The sequence below is a fragment of the Triplophysa rosa genome, linkage group LG22 (genome assembly GCF_024868665.1).
Source record: "Triplophysa rosa linkage group LG22, Trosa_1v2, whole genome shotgun sequence".
Taxonomy (NCBI): domain Eukaryota; kingdom Metazoa; phylum Chordata; class Actinopteri; order Cypriniformes; family Nemacheilidae; genus Triplophysa; species Triplophysa rosa.
Genome location: NC_079911.1, coordinates 17,389,537 through 17,409,635, shown reverse-complemented (window position 1 = coordinate 17,409,635; position 20,099 = coordinate 17,389,537). Strand labels below are relative to the sequence as shown.

General features: G+C 40.5%; 1 protein-coding gene across 4 annotated transcripts; it reads right to left on the bottom strand.

The window, feature by feature from the left end:
- Positions 1 to 54: 54 nt before the first annotated feature.
- Positions 55 to 15,797, bottom strand: ogdhb (oxoglutarate dehydrogenase b). 4 transcript variants are annotated; one of them, XM_057321052.1, is made up of 23 exons: positions 15,669 to 15,797; positions 14,297 to 14,685; positions 12,509 to 12,697; positions 11,845 to 11,938; positions 9,677 to 9,792; positions 9,377 to 9,531; positions 8,907 to 9,053; positions 8,693 to 8,783; positions 7,401 to 7,580; positions 6,679 to 6,807; positions 6,335 to 6,514; positions 6,091 to 6,243; positions 5,897 to 5,999; positions 5,598 to 5,726; positions 3,385 to 3,535; positions 3,176 to 3,303; positions 2,603 to 2,781; positions 2,423 to 2,494; positions 2,217 to 2,342; positions 1,970 to 2,042; positions 1,724 to 1,887; positions 1,414 to 1,568; positions 55 to 955 (listed from the first exon to the last, which is right to left on the bottom strand). In XM_057321052.1, exons 2-23 carry the CDS (start codon positions 14,528 to 14,530, stop codon positions 835 to 837), a joined length of 3,069 nt encoding a protein of 1,022 aa, XP_057177035.1. In that variant the 5' UTR covers positions 14,531 to 14,685; positions 15,669 to 15,797; the 3' UTR covers positions 55 to 834. The 4 variants fall into 4 exon arrangements, with proteins under 4 accessions (XP_057177035.1, XP_057177034.1, XP_057177037.1 ...); XM_057321051.1 differs by lacking the exon at positions 11,845 to 11,938 and adding an exon at positions 11,561 to 11,663; XM_057321054.1 differs by lacking the exons at positions 14,297 to 14,685; positions 15,669 to 15,797 and adding an exon at positions 11,561 to 11,663 and having other exon boundaries at positions 12,509 to 12,617.
- Between the last annotated feature and the right edge of the window lie 4,302 nt (positions 15,798 to 20,099).

Sequence of the window (20,099 nt, the reverse complement as noted above, 5' to 3'; positions counted from 1 at the left end):
TCTACTGTCAAAGTTGTTCTTTCTGCTACATCATATAAACAAAGAGAGAAACTGAAACATTGATGCTTTATTGAATGAAATATCATCATAATAGCTTGGAATAAACACAGTCTTAGGAAAATAAATATCTTAAATCCTGGAGAGATTCCTGCAGCTCAATCTGTTTGTTGTTTATTTAAATTATAATAAAATGATCGTTTCAGTTGCTGATGTCATGTGAAGTTCATGATCATTTGGCACGGAGTGTTTACGGGGCGGAAGAGAGCAATGTAGATGAGGAAGAGGTAATTACTGTACCAAAGGTGGTACTTCCAGATACATTCAATAACAAATGCAAAAAATAGAATAAAAACGCGGGCAAAGACGATTCCTCTTGCGGCAATTTAAAAACTCATGGTTCCATGCGTGCCCCCAAACATCCTCATGCAGTTATTGTCCCATTTCTGAGAGACGTCCCATGGTTTCCTCGACACATTGGTTTGGTTTGTCCTTTAGGTGGATTCAAAAGGAAACCGTGGTAGTATTGACGTTCAAGCTTTATCTCACTTTCACGGCTTCGTTAAAACCATCACCAACATGCTTTAGAGAAACATGTGCATTTACTTATAGATCCGTTACTGTGCCATTATTACTAATTTGCATTATTTAAGCAAATCTGCATAGACTGGCCTGTCTTAAATATAGTGCAAAGCAAACCTGTGCTTTGGTCTCTGTGGGGTTGGAAATTAGATTGATCCACTGTTTCATGAAAAAGGTGATATCTAGCGGTCTACTTGCCCTGAAACGTTGAAAAACAAGGGACGGAGGAATGGAAATGAAGAGAATGAATGCTGGTTAGGACTGGTCCCGGAATGCATCCAGATTGAAGGCTGTCTCCAGAAACCTCTGCAACTCCATGAGATGAGACTGCTTGTTCCCTGTGGCGGGGGCAGCAGCAGGTTCACGGCCAGCGTACCTGAGGAGAACACCACAAACACGTCAAGAACATGCGTGATAATTCAGTGTGACTGCTGTGTCAGGGTGAATCCCGGGAAAACGTACAGATTCATCCTCTACATAAAATACCGAAACCTTTATTCGGCAAAAAGAAAATGAAACGTAATATTAGGATCAATCAAATCTTTTAAATATTTTAACCTCTTTCACTCAAACTCATTACTGGTATGTGAATATTATTATTGCCGTAATCCAGTAACATTTACAGTATACATGATACAAATACGATTTAAATACTTGAATTTGTATTACAATAATGACGATTGCTACATGAAAAATGCAAAACAAATCAAAAGAAAAAAAGAACCTTCATTTTCTTGAAGCATATCTTTACATTTTAATCTGTTCTTTTGGGGTGAGTCATGAGCTGGACATGTACACACATTCACCCTTCAAATAAAAGCATTGTAGCGTTACCAGACGGGCCGAGTGTTGTTGAAGGTTCTGCTGATGCGTGGCTTGACGTAGTCGTAGTAACCTTGATTCTTGTGTTCCTCCTGACACCACATCAGCTGTGCCTGTGGAAACTTCTCCGCCTCTGATTTCACCAGGTCAAATGGGAACGGAGAGAGCTGTGCCATAAACGCATGCGTTAAATAAACACTGCAATGTGTGAGGATGTTTGATAACTTCCTGTTCATATTAAAATAATAACCTTTGAAGTGTATAATATGACCGATTGAATAGAGACCCCAGTAAAGGTGTGTGTGTGTGTGTGTGTGTGTACCTGCTCAATGCGGCTGATAGCCACTTTATCCTCTAGACCTCTGCTCTTTCGTTCTTTGGTGAGGTCATAGTAAACTTTTCCTGTGCAGAAGATGAGACGCTTCACATCTGCTGAATTCTGGGATGCGCTTCTCTCCTCCGGGATCAAGCGTCTGAAGTGTGTGCCTAATTGAACCCAAACACACATCAGATCATTACTACAACATCCTGTTGGAGAGTCACTTCAGATGCAGCACTTGACAATCACCTGGTAAAATGTCCTCAAAGCTTGATTTGGCCTCTGGGTGGCGCAGCAGCGATTTGGGTGTGAATACGATAAGCTAAGACAAGTAGGAAAACAAGATTACAATTTCAAACACTTTCATTCGAATATCTAAGAGTGAGCTTTCAAAGCAGCAACCTAAATGAAAACAGTTTTAAAGTGTTCTCTAGTTAGGCCGCTCATGAGTATTAGGACAGAATTTAAGGACAGGTCACAGAGTTAAATATCTCACAGGTTTTCTGAAGGGCAGAAGGATCTGTCTTCTCAGAACATGGAAGTAGTTTGCAGGAGTGGAGCAGTTCACCACAATCCAGTTACAGTCACAAAGCTGGCGAACAGGAAAGTCCTCTGTGATTTTCTGCAGGAACAAAACGCGTATTAGTGGCAAGCATTGCATACATTGTAATGATACTATTTGAATTTTGAACAAAATATTACCGGGAACACATCAGGGTCATCATTGCACATCTGCAGGAATCTCTCTGGACGAGCGGATGAGTGCTCTGGACCCTGGGAATATTAGTTTAAAAGAAAAGTGTAAGGCAATGTTAGGAGAAACTCCAAAAATAATCTTGTGCATATAGAAAATGAGGACTGTTATTTCAGAACAATTCTCACCATGCCCTCCATGCCGTGAGGCAGCAGGAGGACGATGCCGTTCTGCCGGACCCATTTGGCCTGTCCGGGTGAGATGAACTGATCGATGATACACTGGGCTGTGTTATGAAAGTCTCCAAACTGAGCTTCCCACAACACCAGAGCGTTAGGACTCGCCATAGCAAAACCAAGCTCAAAACCTGCATACACACAAAACCAATCACATGAGCACATGCTAGCACAGTGTCCAGCCCTGAACACAATACACAAAAAAATCACTCCGATGCCTTTTGTACGAGCACATAACTAACGCAAAGTTTAAAAATGAGGGCATGAGAGCTGCTTCTATAGTTTACATTTATTTTCTTATAAATCAATCAATCATATAACTAACAAGTCTTGTACATACATGTATATGGTATACACAAAAAACAAGTTTTTAAAATAAAAATACACAAACACCAAATTTTGTCTAAATAAACAGAAAATATGTGCTAGTGAAAATACCTGTAGGCTAGTACATAAAAGCCGCCTTCTAGGGCTTATTTGTGGATAATTGCAAATAAGGGCAAAAAACAAAACAAAAAGTCTGACCTAAAACCCCATATTCAGACAGGGAGCTGTTACACACGGTGTAAGGAGCCTGATTTGGATCTATGTAGTTCATGGGAATACAGGTCCTCTTGTCCACATTCTGATCGTGTAGCACATGATGCCGATGACTGTGAAGAGAACAAGAAAGATATGAAGAAAAACAAAGTCTTACATATTTGCATACACTAGTGTTAAATATACAATCTGACCTGAAGGTGCCTCTCTCCACATCCTGACCACTGAGACGCACATGAATGCCTTCCATCAGAAGAGAGCCGAAGGCCATGTATTCACCCAGAGCCCAGTCCACCGAGCGGTTCTCCACCATCCCTGCCCTCCCTTTCAGAATACGCGCGAGACCTTAGAAGATTAAAGACAAGGATCAAGTAACAGAGTACTGTACATAACATTAACAGACAGTCATGAAAAAAACTGAATGGGAGAAAGAAGGAAAAACCACAACATAGCTGACATGACTTTAAGGAAGCGAAAAATTCATATAATTTCTTTTAAGATTTTATTGGCGTTTTCAGATGTACTACAGGATTGTGCATTGCAGTGGGACTATGACATGACTATACACTCACCTAAAGGATTATTAGGAACACCATACTAATACGGTGTTTGACCCCCTTTCGCCTTCAGAACTGCCTTAATTCTACGTGGCATTGATTCAACAAGGTGCTGAAAGCATTCTTTAGAAATGTTGGCCCATATTGATAGGATAGCATCTTGCAGTTGATGGAGATTTGTGGGATGCACATCCAGGGCACGAAGCTCCCGTTCCACCACATCCCAAAGATGTTCTATCGGGTTGAGATCTGGTGACTGTGGGGGCCATTCTAGTACAGTGAACTCATTGTCATGTTCAAGAAACCAATTTGAAATGATTCGAGCTTTGTGACATGGTGCATTATCCTGCTGGAAGTAGCCATTAGAGGATGGGTACATGGTGGTCATAAAGGGATGGACATGGTCAGAAACAATGCTCAGGTAGGCCGTGGCATTTAAACGATGCCCAATTGGCACTAAGGGGCCTAAAGTGTGCCAAGAAAACATCCCCCACACCATTACACCACCACCACCAGCCTGCACAGTGGTAACAAGGCATGATGGATCCATGTTCTCATTCTGTTTACGCCAAATTCTGACTCTACCATTTGAATGTCTCAACAGAAATCGAGACTCATCAGACCAGGCAACATTTTTCCAGTCTTCAACTGTCCAATTTTGGTGAGCTCGTGCAAATTGTAGCCTCTTTTTCCTATTTGTAGTGGAGATGAGTGGTACCCGGTGGGGTCTTCTGCTGTTGTAGCCCATCTGCCTCAAGGTTGTGCGTGTTGTGGCTTCACAAATGCTTTGCTGCATACCTCGGTTGTAACGAGTGGTTATTTCAGTCAAAGTTGCTCTTCTATCAGCTTGAATCAGTCGGCCCATTCTCCTCTGACCTCTAGCATCAACAAGGCATTTTCGCCCACAGGACTGCCGCATACTGGATGTTTTTCCCTTTTCACACCATTCTTTGTAAACCCTAGAAATGGTTGTGCGTGAAAATCCCAGTAACTGAGCAGATTGTGAAATACTCAGACCGGCCCGTCTGGCACCAACAACCATGCCACGCTCAAAATTGCTTAAATCACCTTTCTTTCCCATTCTGACATTCAGTTTGGAGTTCAGGAGATTGTCTTGACCAGGACCACACCCCTAAATGCATTGAAGCAACTGCCATGTGATTGGTTGATTAGATAATTGCATTAATGAGAAATTGAACAGGTGTTCCTAATAATCCTTTAGGTGAGTGTAGATTAACAATATGTGACCCTGGACCACAAAACCGGTCCTAAGTAGCACGGGAACATTTTAGTAATAGCCAAAAATACATCGTATAGGTCAAATTATTGCTTTTTCTTTTATATGAAAAATCATTAGGACATTAAGTAAAGATTATGACGATATTTTGTACTATATAACTGAAATAATCGCTAACAAAAATGGCCAGAAACACGCCTACAAACCCGCTCTTTGGGAATTACCCACTCAAGTTTTGTATCTATGTAAAGTTTAAAATTTCTGCTTTTGGGCTCATTTACTTTCCATGATGTTATTACAGCGGTAAGCCAATAGAGAGCGTTAAAACAAACCGGTTTCTTCTTAGCAAGGGCATGCTACAGTGCCTCTGATTAACAACTTCAAAAGCCATTTTCTCAATTTTTGTATTTTTTTGCACCCTCAGATTACAGAGTTTTAACTAGTTGTATATCGGCCAATTATTGTCCTATCCTAATAAACCACACACCAAGGTGACCAATGTTACATACACCAAAAATGGACCCTTAAGACTGGTTTTCTTGCCCAGGGACACATATGTATTAAAAAGTCTAAACAACAGCACCAGAAATCAAAGTAAAGAGTGGAAGCGCACCTCCGTGGATGGTGAAATCCTCCACAGGTACAGATGAAGCCACCCGACCGATGTGACTGAGCACTTCTTCATTCAGACCTGTGGACGGACAGCTCATGCTCTTGGGCTGACCATCCAGAGTGAAGAAACCTGCGGACATTACAGCAAATCCATGCATTTGCATATTGTACACATGGAATGCATCGGGCAGACAAACAGCACTTACATACTCACATACAACGACATCAAATGTATTTGGATGCAATATTTAATAGTAAAAATGTCTGAATGTCATAATGATAGACCATCACTACACACACCTGGCCAAGGTGAGTCAAGCCAGTGCTTAATGTGAAGGATCTTCTCATCTTTAGAACGTGCGTACGCCTCCTCACAGATTTGATCATATTTGGATATTCCCTCCTGCAAAAGTCAAAATTCAGCACATGTCAATATGAGCTTGTTTGCAGCAAAGGCCAACACACATCACACGAATCATTCTGGTGAATCTGACCTCATACTCTTGTCTGGTCACAACTCCTTCTGCGATGAGTTTGTCAGCATATTTCAGCAAAACAGGTTTCTGTTTCTTTATCTGTTTGTACATCAGTGGTTGAGTAAACATTGGCTCGTCCATCTCGTTGTGTCCATTTCGTCTGTAGCTCACCTACAGCACAAAAGCAAACGTCACAATCAAAGACCTCGTTCGGGTTAGATACACGCTTCACAGCTTTCCCAAACAAGACCAGGTTCCTGACCAGATCGACGACCACATCTTTATGGAACGTGGCTCTCCACTCTGCGGCCACGTTGCACACGTACATCACAGCTTCGGGGTCGTCTGCGTTGACATGGAATATGGGAGCGTTGACCACTCTGGCGACGTCGGTGGGATACGGTGATGAGCGGGCCATACGAGGGTCAGTGGTGAAGCCAATCTAAAGAGGCCGGGGTTTAGGTATTACACAACATTTTTTTTGTAAAAGAAAGGTATTTAAGATCTGTCAACACTTCTAAAACAGCACACTAAATGATATTTCAGGATATAGGAATATCTGTATTTGACATTCTAGCACTTAGGAAAGGATAAAATCTTGCTCACCTGGTTGTTGACCAACACGTGCACAGTGCCGTGAGTGCTGTAGGATGGGAGGTCACTCAGGTGGAAGGTCTCGTAGACGATACCCTGACCTGCAAAAGCCGCATCTCCATGCAACAAGATGGACATCACCTACAAAAGAAAGAACAGTGTTTCCATAACATCATTCTGTAAAGCGTTTTGTGAGACTGTGGGAGTCAATGGGGGGCAAAATCTGTCTGGTTATAAGCATTCTTCCAAATATCTTTCTCTGTGTTCATCAGAACAAATAAATTTATGCAGATCTGGAACAAGTCAATGGTGAGTAAATGATGACAGAATTTCCATTTTTGGGTGAAGTATCCCTTTAAACAATTCTGATAAATGTTGACAAAATACGACCAATCACATCAGGTGCTGTGTCTTTGTTTAATCTTTGAACACAGGTCTCTTCACCTGGACTTGACAGTAAAGTTTGAGTTTTGACATCGAAACGGCAAGTTAAATTTAGCCAATCAAAACTATAACCAAATATGAGCATTTAAAATGGACAGCCTTTCTCTTTGGGAAAAAAACGTATGACATCATTAAGATTCCTCAATGCCACCTGCAATAAATATCATGGAGAATCAAATTATACACCAAGTAAAAACCATTAAAACAACAGCGATTGATAAGACATCAAAAAAATGCATTCGTCAAGCTTTCGTAACGTGTTGTCAGAACACAATAAGCGCGACACACACCCTGTTACCATCAGTGTCACCGCAGTAGAACTGCTCTGCTTTGGTCTTGCCCTGCACAACAGGATCCACAGCCTCCAGATGTGACGGGTTGGCCATCAGAGAGAGGGTGATGTGGCGGTCGGTGACCCGGTTGATGTGTCTGTGGTACATACCCAGATGATACTTTACATCACCGGAACCCTGTGATATAACCACAAACCAAAACATTAATATTACAACCACAATCCCATAGTCTCTGTTGAGACAGACATAGAGTTCAGGGCATGTAGGGCATCACATTCAGTTTTTCCAGAAATGTGGCAGGGATTCTTGGGATTGGTTATAGAGCTAATGATGTTTCATACATCACAGCACAGGTAGGTACAGATTAGTCAAACATTACCAAGTCCCACAATATCTCTATATGAATGGGAGCTTTTCTTTCAGCCTCTAACCAACTATCATATAGAGATTTGAAGTTGCCAAAAAATTAAGTCATTTGAGAGGAAAATAATTCACCCAACTACAAAATAATAATTAGGGGTCAAGCCCTGAAGGGGCGAAGACACCTATTGTATCCATTAGTTTTCTTCTTCTTCTTTCGCCATGGAAGTCTATGGCAGCCCATAGAACCGTACGCAGGAAAGTTATGAAATTTTGCACACAGATAGTGGACAGTCTCAACATTATCTAGAACAAATTTGGAGTCTCTAACTCAAACCAACAGTCCAAAAATTTCACATACATTTTCACTCGTAACTTTTGAACCGCAAAGCGGGAATCCTGCGCTCACGCCGATTCGAATGCACCATATGACGTCATTTTCCGACATGAAAAATTTCCCTCCATTTTGTTTGACTGATTTGCACGAAATTTGGTATGTAACAACTAGAGACAGTGCTGACAAAAAGTTATCAAAGGATTTTTGATTGGCTTCGCGACACTTTTGTGTATTGACACGAAACTTGGTATGTATCATGACTGGCACGTCTTCTCTGCCTCATAAAGATTTGGTGACAGCACCACCTAGTGGTCAAAAGTTATAAGCAAATTTATTGTGTTCTTACTGCTTTTCCCTGCGTTTTAAACTTGGTTTTCAAAATCTGACATGTCCAAAAATATTTCCCTTTAGGCCATGGTTGGGCTTGACCCCGTAACTGCAGCTATATTTATAATTCTTACACTTCACTTTTCCTTTCATGTTTAAAGCAGCACATCAGGTATACAGGGCGTGTGAGATGCTTGGTATTTTATGTGTAAACAAAGATCTGGTTTGGAACTTATTTACAGAAACAACAAGGTCTCTGATTCACCTCATCAGCAGCTTCCAGCTTCGAATCGAACTGGCAGAAGATCTGCTCCAGCTCCTTACGGATCACATTAGCAAGGACATTCAGACGGCCTCTGATGATGAACAGAAGAATCAGATAAGTTTAAGTTATCTCCCATCATTCTTCTTCACACCCGTATATGCAAACCGAAAGTAAAAGCATTAGCGCAGTGCTGCAGGGTGGATTGTTGATTTACCTGTGTGGCATGCCCATGATAACACTCTCCACTCCGTTCTCACTAGATCTGTCGATGATGGTTTTGAGCGCAGGAATGAGAGACTCGCATCCCTCCAGCCCGAAACGTTTCTCTGATGACCACTTTCTCTGCAGGAACTCCTCAAACCTGACAGAAACACAGTATGAACAGAAACATTTATATAATGTGCATAAACTCCTCACACAGAGACCTCAGAATGTGTTTAAACACAGGCATGTTTCATTAATGCCTAAACAAAATATTGAGTGAAATCAGTAAACAATATTCTTCTCAAACTTAAGTTTATTTTAAGCTTCACACCAAGTCAGAAATACTACTAAAACATAAGGATCTATTTGCATTTTATGTTCTTTTATGATAGCAAAAATTCTGTATGCAACTTCAAAATTGTTTGTGCAAAAATACGGCTGCAATTGTTTTTTTTGGTCACAATATCACAAGTGAATGACCTGGTTGAGCGGATCATACGGGCCAGTAGAGTTCTCTTCTCATCCAGAGAGAACTGCATCACGCCTGGCTTCTCAAACTTCTGTCTGATCCACTGACATTGCTCCAGATCATTGATGAACATGAACTCCACCCCGATGTGCTGACAGTACGCCATCTACACAGAGCGACGAATGAGGTGTAATTTTAAAAAACAACCCTTTTGTTCTTCAGCAGAAAAAACACATGCCCAAAACAAAACACAGAGACAGAAGACAGGGCTGCAAGGCTGCAGTTTCATTTCTGGTATGGCAAGTGGAAACCTCTAAACGTCTGATGATCTCCCTGAGCGGAAGAGCGCTCTCGCTGCCCCCGATGAAGGTGGTGGTGGGGAGCCGGAAAACTTTGTCCAGATCCGTCTCTTCCAGACCATAGAAGCCTGACAGCAGAAATGAAAACATGGAAGGGGGCAACTCAGAACAAGACACCACAGTGGATTTGACCGACGCACACACAAAAATGAAAGACAAATAAAACAGGATTAGTTAAAGCAGGCTGGAGTGTGCTGTGAAACATATTTTCATGATTAAAACAACATCACAGTAAACCGCTCATTAAATACAAATGAAACAGAACAAGCAAAAATGCTGACATGCTGACACAACACAGTGTTAGCAGAGGAAAATGGACAGGGTTAAAGGTCATACAGATAAACAACAGATCTATAGCCCAGTACACCAGTGCCAAAGGCAATGCATGCATGTGATGGGGTGGACACAGCCTAGCATTCATCGTGACATGTTAGGTCAAACATGTATGAACATATTCTACACTTGGCCTTTAATCCCAAATATTTCATTGGGAGGATTCAGAGGACCACTGTAAGATGGGAGAAGGTTTAAACCTGAAGTAAACCCCTGACTATCAAGTAGCAGTAAGTTCTGCAGCTATGACCTATGACCTTAACAGTAAATGTGCTGTTACGCTGTTTAATCACACTGTGTACCATAAGCGTGTTTATTCAAACAACATCAAGGTGCATCGAAACTTCAAGAATCCAGAGAACATTCCTGCAACACCTGAAAAACAAGACTGCACTAAACTAAACATGATCAGATGAACGGATGAGCCCTAGGGAACATATATTATAGACATCCACATGATACTACTTTTAGTATCAAAACTCACAAAGTCCTATTTTCATGTTCGAAAAAAACTTTCAGAAACCTATAAGAACCCTGGGGGAGTGTATCGAGCACAGAAATACTACGTCATATGTCCAACTCGTTTTTTTGACAAGCTGACCACGTCAAGCATGAGACGACAGAACGTTTAACATCGTAAATAAGGCTGAATGCATGAAACACCGTTAAATCACCCCTTTAATCGTTGAACAGCCCTAACTTGAAAAACAACATTCACTACAGAAACGAGTATTAGTTTATATGTTGTCCAGGGTTGTAAATATCACCAGGTTAAACTCAGCGGCTGTCTTGAGAAAATCACAAAGGGCAGCATTTCCACTGAATGAGATGCTGAACAATTTCCCTCAAATGGTCAAAAACTCACTCACCCCACATGCTGCACTTTACTAACCCTCCCTGTCAATTCATTACAGACAGATCGCTAGTTTTGCGTTCATTGACAATCAGTCTGTCATTGACAAAAATGTCTCTCAAGCTTTGCCTTTAGGAGTGAATCAGTTCTGCAAGCGATTTATTATCTTATCTCATAAGGCTATTGTACAATAGCTGACCTGATGATTGTGTGTATGTGACTTATCTGGATAAGGATGTCCAAATGTTGCCATGTCAAATGTATGCATACAAATAAAGCTCTATACAAACAGTATGTTTATATAAAATATATTTATACGTATTATATAAAATTATACTGAGAGAAGCCCTTATTAATATCACACTTTTACTAGGTGGTTTAAAAGATGCCGTATTCTATGAACCAAAACACACAAGAGCAAACTGCACAGGATTTGTGGCTTACAACCCTGCTGAAAGAAAACATAAACACAAGAAGTACTCAATGACTACCGAGTCTTTCAACTTCACCCCTTTGCAAATATCCAAACAGGTTTGGGCTCCATGCATGCTGGAGGAATGAGGAGCGCGTGTGATCTACTTCATAGGTTAAATGGTTAAACAAGTCATGCCACAGAAAACAGATTCCTGAACGACTTTTAAAAACCTCACCGAGTTTATCAGAGGACGTGATAATGTCTGCAGGGACACACGAATCGAGATCGGCATCCATAATTCCCAGAGGGTCCAGCTGTGCAACGTGGTGCCCGCGAATCTGATTTCCAAAGAAAAGACGACCAGACAAGACAGAAACCCCAAGAGCACAGGGCAGATGTGAGAAGGTCAGAGTGAAGACAAAAACACCAGAGAGATGATGGACAACAGGGACAGAAGGACACAGAGCCATGTTAACACACGCTTGCACAGACACACTGCACACAACAAGCATTTCTCACCGACTTGGTGGAACCCGAAAGTAACCGGGGCATTGTCAAAATTTACACAACTGATGCCCAAAGGGTCGAGTTTGGCCATTTGATGACCTCTGACCTGTGTGAACAAGGCAACAGTACTCACAGACTAACCATGGTGAAGGATCACATTAGTGTTTTTATTATTAAGGTGATTTTATCTTTTACTTTAATAGCAAAATAAGTAATCAAAATATTATTTTAACCAATGACTGAATCTCTCAAAATCTGGTTGTCTACAGCCTACATAGGCAGCATCCTAGCCAAGATGGAAGCTTATTGGTGACAGATTTAGAACGCCCTACATAGTAGTAGTAATCTCTGCGGCACAAAGTGTTCGTCATAAGACTCACATATTACATTTACACATTTGGCAGAACCCAAAGTGACTACATAACACTTAAGCAAGTCTGTGCTCAAATAGAACGTTGTCTGCTGAAGATCAGGGAATTATTCACGTTTCCATTAACCAATTTAAAATGAACACATAAATCTAAAACATTATAATGAGAATTTAGCGTGCAGAGGTTAAAGAGTCAAAACAAATCCTCATTTATAATTAAATCACTTGATCGCAGCATCCTTCAAAAACGTCATGGACCAACACCTACATGTCTAAAATACGTGTGTGCTCATTTAAGTGTCATACCTGGTACGCACGGATGAGGGTTTGAACGGCTAGGTGGTCTTCCACCAGTTTATCAACACTAGGTTGAGCTCCAACCAGAGCCTGGGCTTTAGACAGTCCTGTCAGACTCATGCCCAGCGGAGGAGGACTCTGGTACGCTGAGCCTGGAGGAGCGCCCGCGTTGGCATTACGGAAGAAGATGTCCCAAGACTGTTGAGAAGGCCGCAAAAAAAAAGATTTTAAGTGCTGTGCAGAAAACATACTAAAAACTTTTAAACACTTGAATAAAAAATACCAAAGATGCAACAATCCATTAATTTATCAAACAAAAAAAGCAATGTACACTAGAAACGAAGAGTTTATGTGCACAGGTTTCTGGGGAAATCTTGTCATTCCATGCAGACTAAATCACTGTTCTATAGACTTGAGAGGGAGGTTGCTGAATAGCAGAATTGGTGTGTCTTGCATCATCACACACAGGAACCTGATCTTCACCAGGCTTCCTCCTCCATTCAAAACATACTCAAGACACCAAAGTTCAGTAAACTAAACTGCTAATCTAAGACTGCAAAGAAACATTTGCAAAATGTTAGGTTCATCAAGGAGGATCAAGGAGCAGCTTGTGTCCATCCGACCCTTGGTTTGGTAAAGCGAGAAATTCCCCCACAAACGGTGTGATTCTGATTCACTGACACATCATTGTATGACCTCATACTACCCTGATAAATGTCTAATAGGCTTTCCTGCTTTAAAAAGCTCACCGTGTTAAATTGGGAAAGCCGGTGCTGTATCTCCTTATAGATGCGTGAGCTCAAGACAGTCTGAAGTCACTGAAGACTTCATTTGCTTACAGAATAATAACCTCAGCCAAGGTCCATGTTGTGCCTATTTGAAATAATAAGCTAAATGCAAATGCTTTTCCTTCGCTGTGTGCCACAATAATTTCTTACAGGTGATGCACTTCTGCCTACAGTCTGGAGCTTTTATAGACATTATTCTTTACAAGCACTTGTGTGGCTTATGTTCATTCTTAGATTACATCTCCTTGAGTCAAGTGTCTCACTTGATAAGTCACTTATTCTAAAGCCACCCCCTTTAAATGCCACAGTGGCTAGAAAACAAACTAAATGAATGTTTGAGCGAGGAAAGTTGACCGACCTGTTACATTTAAAACACAGAGATACACAGAAGGGCAATGCCTCAGGTTTGACCACAGTACATGAGCACAGCTGATCAGAGTAATTGTAGTCATCCCAGTTTCACAGAAAGCATGTATGTGTTTTGAAAACATTCTGAAAACCACACTGATCGTCTGACACAGAAAAGTATTACGTAACTACTCGTAAGGGCAAAGCTTGCTGTCTGAAAGGTGAAACGGTGACATTAAAAACCTCCTTAAGAATGACATTGGTGACCAAAGACGTAGCACTACATGCTGGAGCAACATCTTCATATCAGTAAATTCACTGTATTTTTAAAGGGATAGTTCACCAAACTGTCATCATTTATTTCCCCTCATTTAGTTTAAAACCTGACACCTATGAAGATATTTTGTGAAATGTTGCAGTTGTCTTGTGTCCATACAATGGAAGTCAATGGTATTCAGTGTTGTTTGGTTACCAACGTTCTTCAAGAAAGACAAACAGGTTTGAAATGACGCTTTCAATAGAACCAGGATTCACTTAGTTCATGTTTTATGGTGTCATCACTGTGGTGTTGTGTTTTGATCCATCTACAAATTACTAGACAAGAAGAAAGTAAAAACAGAATCACAGGGCCACTTTCTTTTATCCAGAGGCAACATCTCACCTTGTGCACACTCTTAGGGTTCTCCAGCCACGCATGGTACATCTCCTCCACATAGTTGGAGCTTGTTCCGTTGAGAAAAGGCTCAGCAGCGACTGGGGCTGTGTAGCACCTAATGGGCTGAAACGTCCTTAGGCCCCGATGTGCTGCTGCGGTTTTCTGCTGTGAAAATCTTTGAGCATTCTGAGAGGATGTGAGCGGCCGCAGCCGTGCAGCACAAGTCCTTAAGCGATGCATCGCAGTCCGAAAAACAGCTCCACGGCCACTCCGAACCAACAGCTAGAAAACAAACTCCCTCGCAGAACTAAATCCAGAAGGATGTGTGTATTAATGAATCGTGCTTGTCTTCCCACTCCAGCCTGTCTGCTTGAAGTCCTACGTGCTCCCGGAAGCTAAAGAAAGCAACAATATGTTTGGAACAAATTAGACATGTCAGTATGCTTTTATGGGGTCGTTCACGTTAAAGTCACGATTAATGGGTTCTAGGGCAGCTGAGCTATTCTGACTGCTCAATGGCATTTACTGAAATGGAGGCATTTGTGAGGTTTTAAGCTCTTTCTCTCAGGAGAAATATCATAGACACACAACACTTAAGCAAATATTTACATTCGCTTCCATTTGATATCTATGAGAAATAAATGAAACATTAAAGAGATCTCACCTGTGTCCGATCATCTTCTTATGGGCTGCTTAAAATACTTAACCCCCAAAACACATGACATCTACAGCCAAAAAAAAGCCCTGAACCAGTGTGTTCTTGAGCTAAGGGCAAAGCTTTATTTGCATCCATGTTATGGCTGCTTAAAGATCACGTTATAAACTCTATCCCTACCAAGCCAAAGGCATTTTAACAGTTGTGGTGTTAAAATCTGGCCTGAATCTAATGCAACCCCATGCAAATGTGTCCAATTAAAATACAACTGTTTGATGACAGATGGAAAACACTTCTAAGCAAATAAGAAAACAGACATTCAAAAGCCAATGAAGGAAAAAACACACACAAATAAAGCACACAATTACTGTTAAATCCCATAGACTAGAGTTTAATGTAATGTCAGGAGTAAATGCCTCTGTCCGTGACTGATGGACAGAACACCGGTTAGCTTCAGCTAACTCGAGCTAACAGCAAAAACTCTCCACAAAACGTTCACATTTATGTTTAAAAAGCAAATAGCCTGGGGTAAAGCAAGGAGAGGGCAAACTGTACAACTCGAATAACAAATAACCCATGACTTCATATCCATTTACAGAGTTTCTCCTCAGTGCCGACGGGATTGCTGACAGAAGCAGAAGTGCCGCACTAACGCCTCACTGACAGGAACATAAAAATACTGCAAACACAAAAATGGAACGATAAAATAAACATAACACTTACTCTGACGCACTTCGCTTGGTTTCGTGTAAAAAGGCGTTATAAAATATGAAAGAGTGAGATAACAGGAGCTGGATGCGTCTCGTGGTGAGTGTCGCTCGTTTCTAAGCAGCAGCGACGCGCGCGAGCGAGCGGGCAGGAGATCCCACTCTGCGTCACCAGCTCGCGTCACGTCAGGGCACTGCACGAGACCATGGATTGGACATGTTTTCGCACATTACATTGTATCATTATAGACCTTGGTGCCACATGTAAAAAAGAATTGCTAACCGTCTAATACCGTGCGTCAATGTAAATGTGTGGGCTACGGACATTTTTACCACGGTACTGAGACAGTGTTTGCCGTATTCTATGAACCAAAACACACAAGAGCAAACTGCACAGGATTTGTGGCTTACAACCCTGCTGAAAGAAAAACAATGCAAATTCTATTGGTTTCCATAACAAAATGGCCTACCATTAACACCAGTACAATATAATTATTCAGAGTGTTTTGCGTCTTATTCCAGTTGGATTTAAAGGTGTTCTATAGGTCCACATTTGTCAGATGACATCTTATCAGTAATAACTTGCATTACCAGTAGAGATTCCATTCCATTAGAATGTTTGTGATGGTTTCTATTATGAGGTTAGGGACAGCTTTCCCCTTGACCTTTGTACACTTTACAAGATGATCTTTTGCATCCTGTCAATTTGTCAGAACGTTCTGAAACATGTTTTGTTGATTCTTAAAAAAAATCATGTTACAAATGAAGATTAGCTCAATTAAATCACACTGATGATTGAAATGGTCAAGGTACAGAGGCATTGTTATACTTTGGATATATACACCAAGTTCTGTTGAATACAACGGACAGTTGTGACGATCACTGTGTACTTTGGCACTGCTGCGAAATAAACTCAGTTTTATCTAATCAGCTTCAGAGTGAACCTCACTGCTCCTGAAGATAACGCAGAGGTTATACATGTCTATAAGCGGCATTCCATCATGTCATAACCGTATACAGTAGTTCTTTGAAAGGGATTTCATTTGATACTATGGAAGACAGAATTCCATGAGTTTTGACATGAGTCCTTTTATTGATAATACTGATAACATCTTAGTACATCTCCTATAGAACACATAAAGAGAAAAAGAGAGATAGCACGCTGGAAGAACAGATATGAAGATTCATGAGAATAATTACATTAATCTATTTTTCATAACTGAATAAAATCCACATCTCGTTGCAGGATTTGGGATTATATACAAAAAACTGCAAAAAGTTGGAAGGCTTATCTTCAGACGAACTTGAAGCAGTCAAAGGTAAGCAAAAGATAAAAAAGGACGTTGGGAGAAAATGTGAACACTAGAAATTTCTGCCGGTTTGATGTATGTTGTTGGAGCAGTTGTGTCACTGCTGGAGAAAAACAACACTGATTCTCTCTCTCTCACACACGCTCACACACATGATGTAAATACTGTATATCTATAATGGCTTAGGTTTCATTAATACTAATCACATTACTATCAGTGCATGGCCTTCTTACAAGCTTGTGTTTCCATTTAAACAAAAAAAGTGAAAAACTGCAAAGATACTTTCAGGTGAATTCTTGCAGCGTTATTCATACTGTAACTAAAAGAGTCTTGGTGGTAAATAGCGCCCTCTAAAGAGTCATTTCTTAATAAAGTATTGGCAAAGCACAAAGAAGGTAATTGATCATAATATGAACATTTTAGCAGAGCTGCACACATTGAACACAGACATTAATCGAGGTCCCTTTTGCAGCCAAAGCACGATTCATTTCATATTAACACACATGCATAATGTGATCTAGTGTGACACACTTTTCATCATTTCACATTTTATACGCGCTCAATCAACACTGCTCAAACAACAACAAACGCCTTTACAAAAGCATGCCATACAATCATCAGAAGTACACCATGATACAGTCATTATCATTAATATAGTCATCATTTTAGACAAAAATAGTTATATGCACTTACAAAGCTCAAAAATAGATCACCAGCATTCAGTAAAAATGAAAAAGAATCATTAGAATATTGCAAAGATCATGCAAACAATTGCCACCTATATTAAGTGAACACTATGTAGCTGTAGTTTTATCCGTTTTGTTAAACTTGAATTGAACTTTTCGATGATTATTTGCAATACGAAACACACACATTAGAAAGAAACGACACCGGTTTGTCGACATGCGGCTGAGATTTGCTGTTTGTACAAGTGCTCGCTGCATTCGTCACCATTTACACTGAGTTTCCCCTGCGACTTCAAAAATAAAACTGAGTAAAATGAAAATCCACACAAGACACAATGACTTGAGGCCCACATTCAGCAGGATACTTGAATTAAATCTTTTGACGGGACGTCAAAAACTAACAGTACGAGTTGTCAGGAAGCCCTCGTGTTCAGCCAAATCCAACCTTAATCTCTCAAAGTGAAGAAACATGATGGTCTTTTCAAACTGACACGAGGAACGTTCTATTCACAGATGAAAGGAAAACAAACACGACAATAGACACATCTGCTGATCCTTTAACTCTACTGTCATTCAAACTGTGCGTGATGGTTTTCAGCATTATTTACGCTTTCACATTCGGGATATCAGGTAGACATGCATCCAAGCTGTATCATTGCATTATAACACACACACACTCAATAAAATAAAACTAAAACTAACACAAAGAAACAAAACCGGCTCAAATCCATCACCAAAAAATAAAAACTAGTATGATCGCTGTAGGCACCTGAGTCGAGGTGAGTTACAAGATTTCTTATACAAACACACTAAAATCCTCTCAAACTTTCATACCAGTCTCAATATGAAGAACATACAGTTTGTTGATCACCGTGGTAAGCAAAATGGCTATTAAAATCCCACCGTTCTACATCCAAACATGCTGCTACCAGAATAAAGGCCTTTATAAACACAACATGCAGGATTCCCTCTCACAACTCATCTTCTCAGTCCTACAAAATCATCCATCAAACAGTCTTATTTCACAGATCTGAAACCTCCAGGCTACATTTATTTTCTACTCTATACCCTTAAAGAGATATTATGATTGTAAACGTACATCCCAACAAGACTTTCTGAGCGATAAATAAACTCAGATCAGCACAGATTGTCGATAACAAAGACACAAACTGCAGGTCACCGTGGGCCGAACACATTGAGGTGGATACTGACAGTTTCATAAATGACATCCGAGAGATTTAGTGAAAAAGTTCTGCTTGGCAACCTGCAGATACATCAGAATGAGGCCGAACGCACTAGTGCAATGATGTCAGCTGCCTCCAAGAGCATGATGGGAAAAACATCATCAGTCAATGGTGACCACCAAGCTATTTAAAAACAGCACCCTGCAAACACAACCATTGATCACGGTAACTTAGAATCTGCCCAACACCACATATGTGTAACTATGATGTCGATCTTACATGCGAGTGTGTGATGTGACGCTGTGAGCCCGTTCATTTTAACAGCGAGACGTAAACTCGAACTACACTATACAGTGCTGACTTCAATTTACCTGAAAACTCAAAATCCATGCTTAAAAAAAACGTTTTCAACAAAATTGTGTTACAACCAACATTAGTAATTAGACCATCAAATATACAATCTCAATAGAACAACAGCGATATTTATAATCCTGACAGAACTAATAATCATAATCATTGTAGTAACAATAATTAATACAATAATTTTAATAATAATAATAATAATATTTTATTAAAACATGATCTACTGTATTCAAGAGCACACGGGTGCAAGGGGATATAAGGCCAGTGAGGATAAAAGTGGAGCGCAAAGGATTATGGGGGTAAAGGCAATCGTGCGGGATATAGAAAAGGTTACAGATGAGAACCTCGAGTCTATGATTGCTCTTCGTGATTCATGTATGCAGTGCTGTTCTCACGTATGTGTTAAGTCTTGGCTTTAATATAAGTGGTGGTAGCGTGCCGGGTTGAGTCAGAGGGTTTGTGAGCGCTGAAGGTGTCTGAGAGCTGCCCACAGGTCGAGGGATGATTGTTGGTTGGCATGCAGTGGAGGACGGCTGTGTCCAGAGTTGGAAAGCTGGGTATTTCAGAGCACTCCGACACTGGACCCCTGCGGCCATCCTATTAGTCGTCCCTGTCCTTCACCTCCATTAGGGGCCTTCACATCCAATATATCCACTGAAATACAAAAACACAACCATTACATCACCTGACTTTCAGAATTTAGAAATCTATAAAAATATTGGATTTGTTTGTATACAGTACCAGATTCGCACCTTTATCATTTACAAATCCAGATTCACAACTTTATAAATAACAAATCCAGATTCACACCTTTATAAATTACAAATCCAGATTCACACCTTTATAAATTACAAATCCAGATTCACACCTTTATAGATTACAAATCCAGATTCACACCTTTATA

Excerpts from the sequence above, each read along its gene's own strand:
- ogdhb (XM_057321051.1), bottom strand. The coding sequence starts at position 14,530 with ATGCATCGCTTAAGGACTTGTGCTGCACGGCTGCGGCCGCTCACATCC. Across the intron at positions 6,515-6,678 it reads ACGTGTTGGTCAACAACCAG|ATTGGCTTCACCACTGACCC; the intron begins GTGAGCAAGATT and ends CGGCCTCTTTAG. Across the intron at positions 3,536-5,597 it reads GGATTTCACCATCCACGGAG|GTCTCGCGCGTATTCTGAAA; the intron begins GTGCGCTTCCAC and ends TAATCTTCTAAG.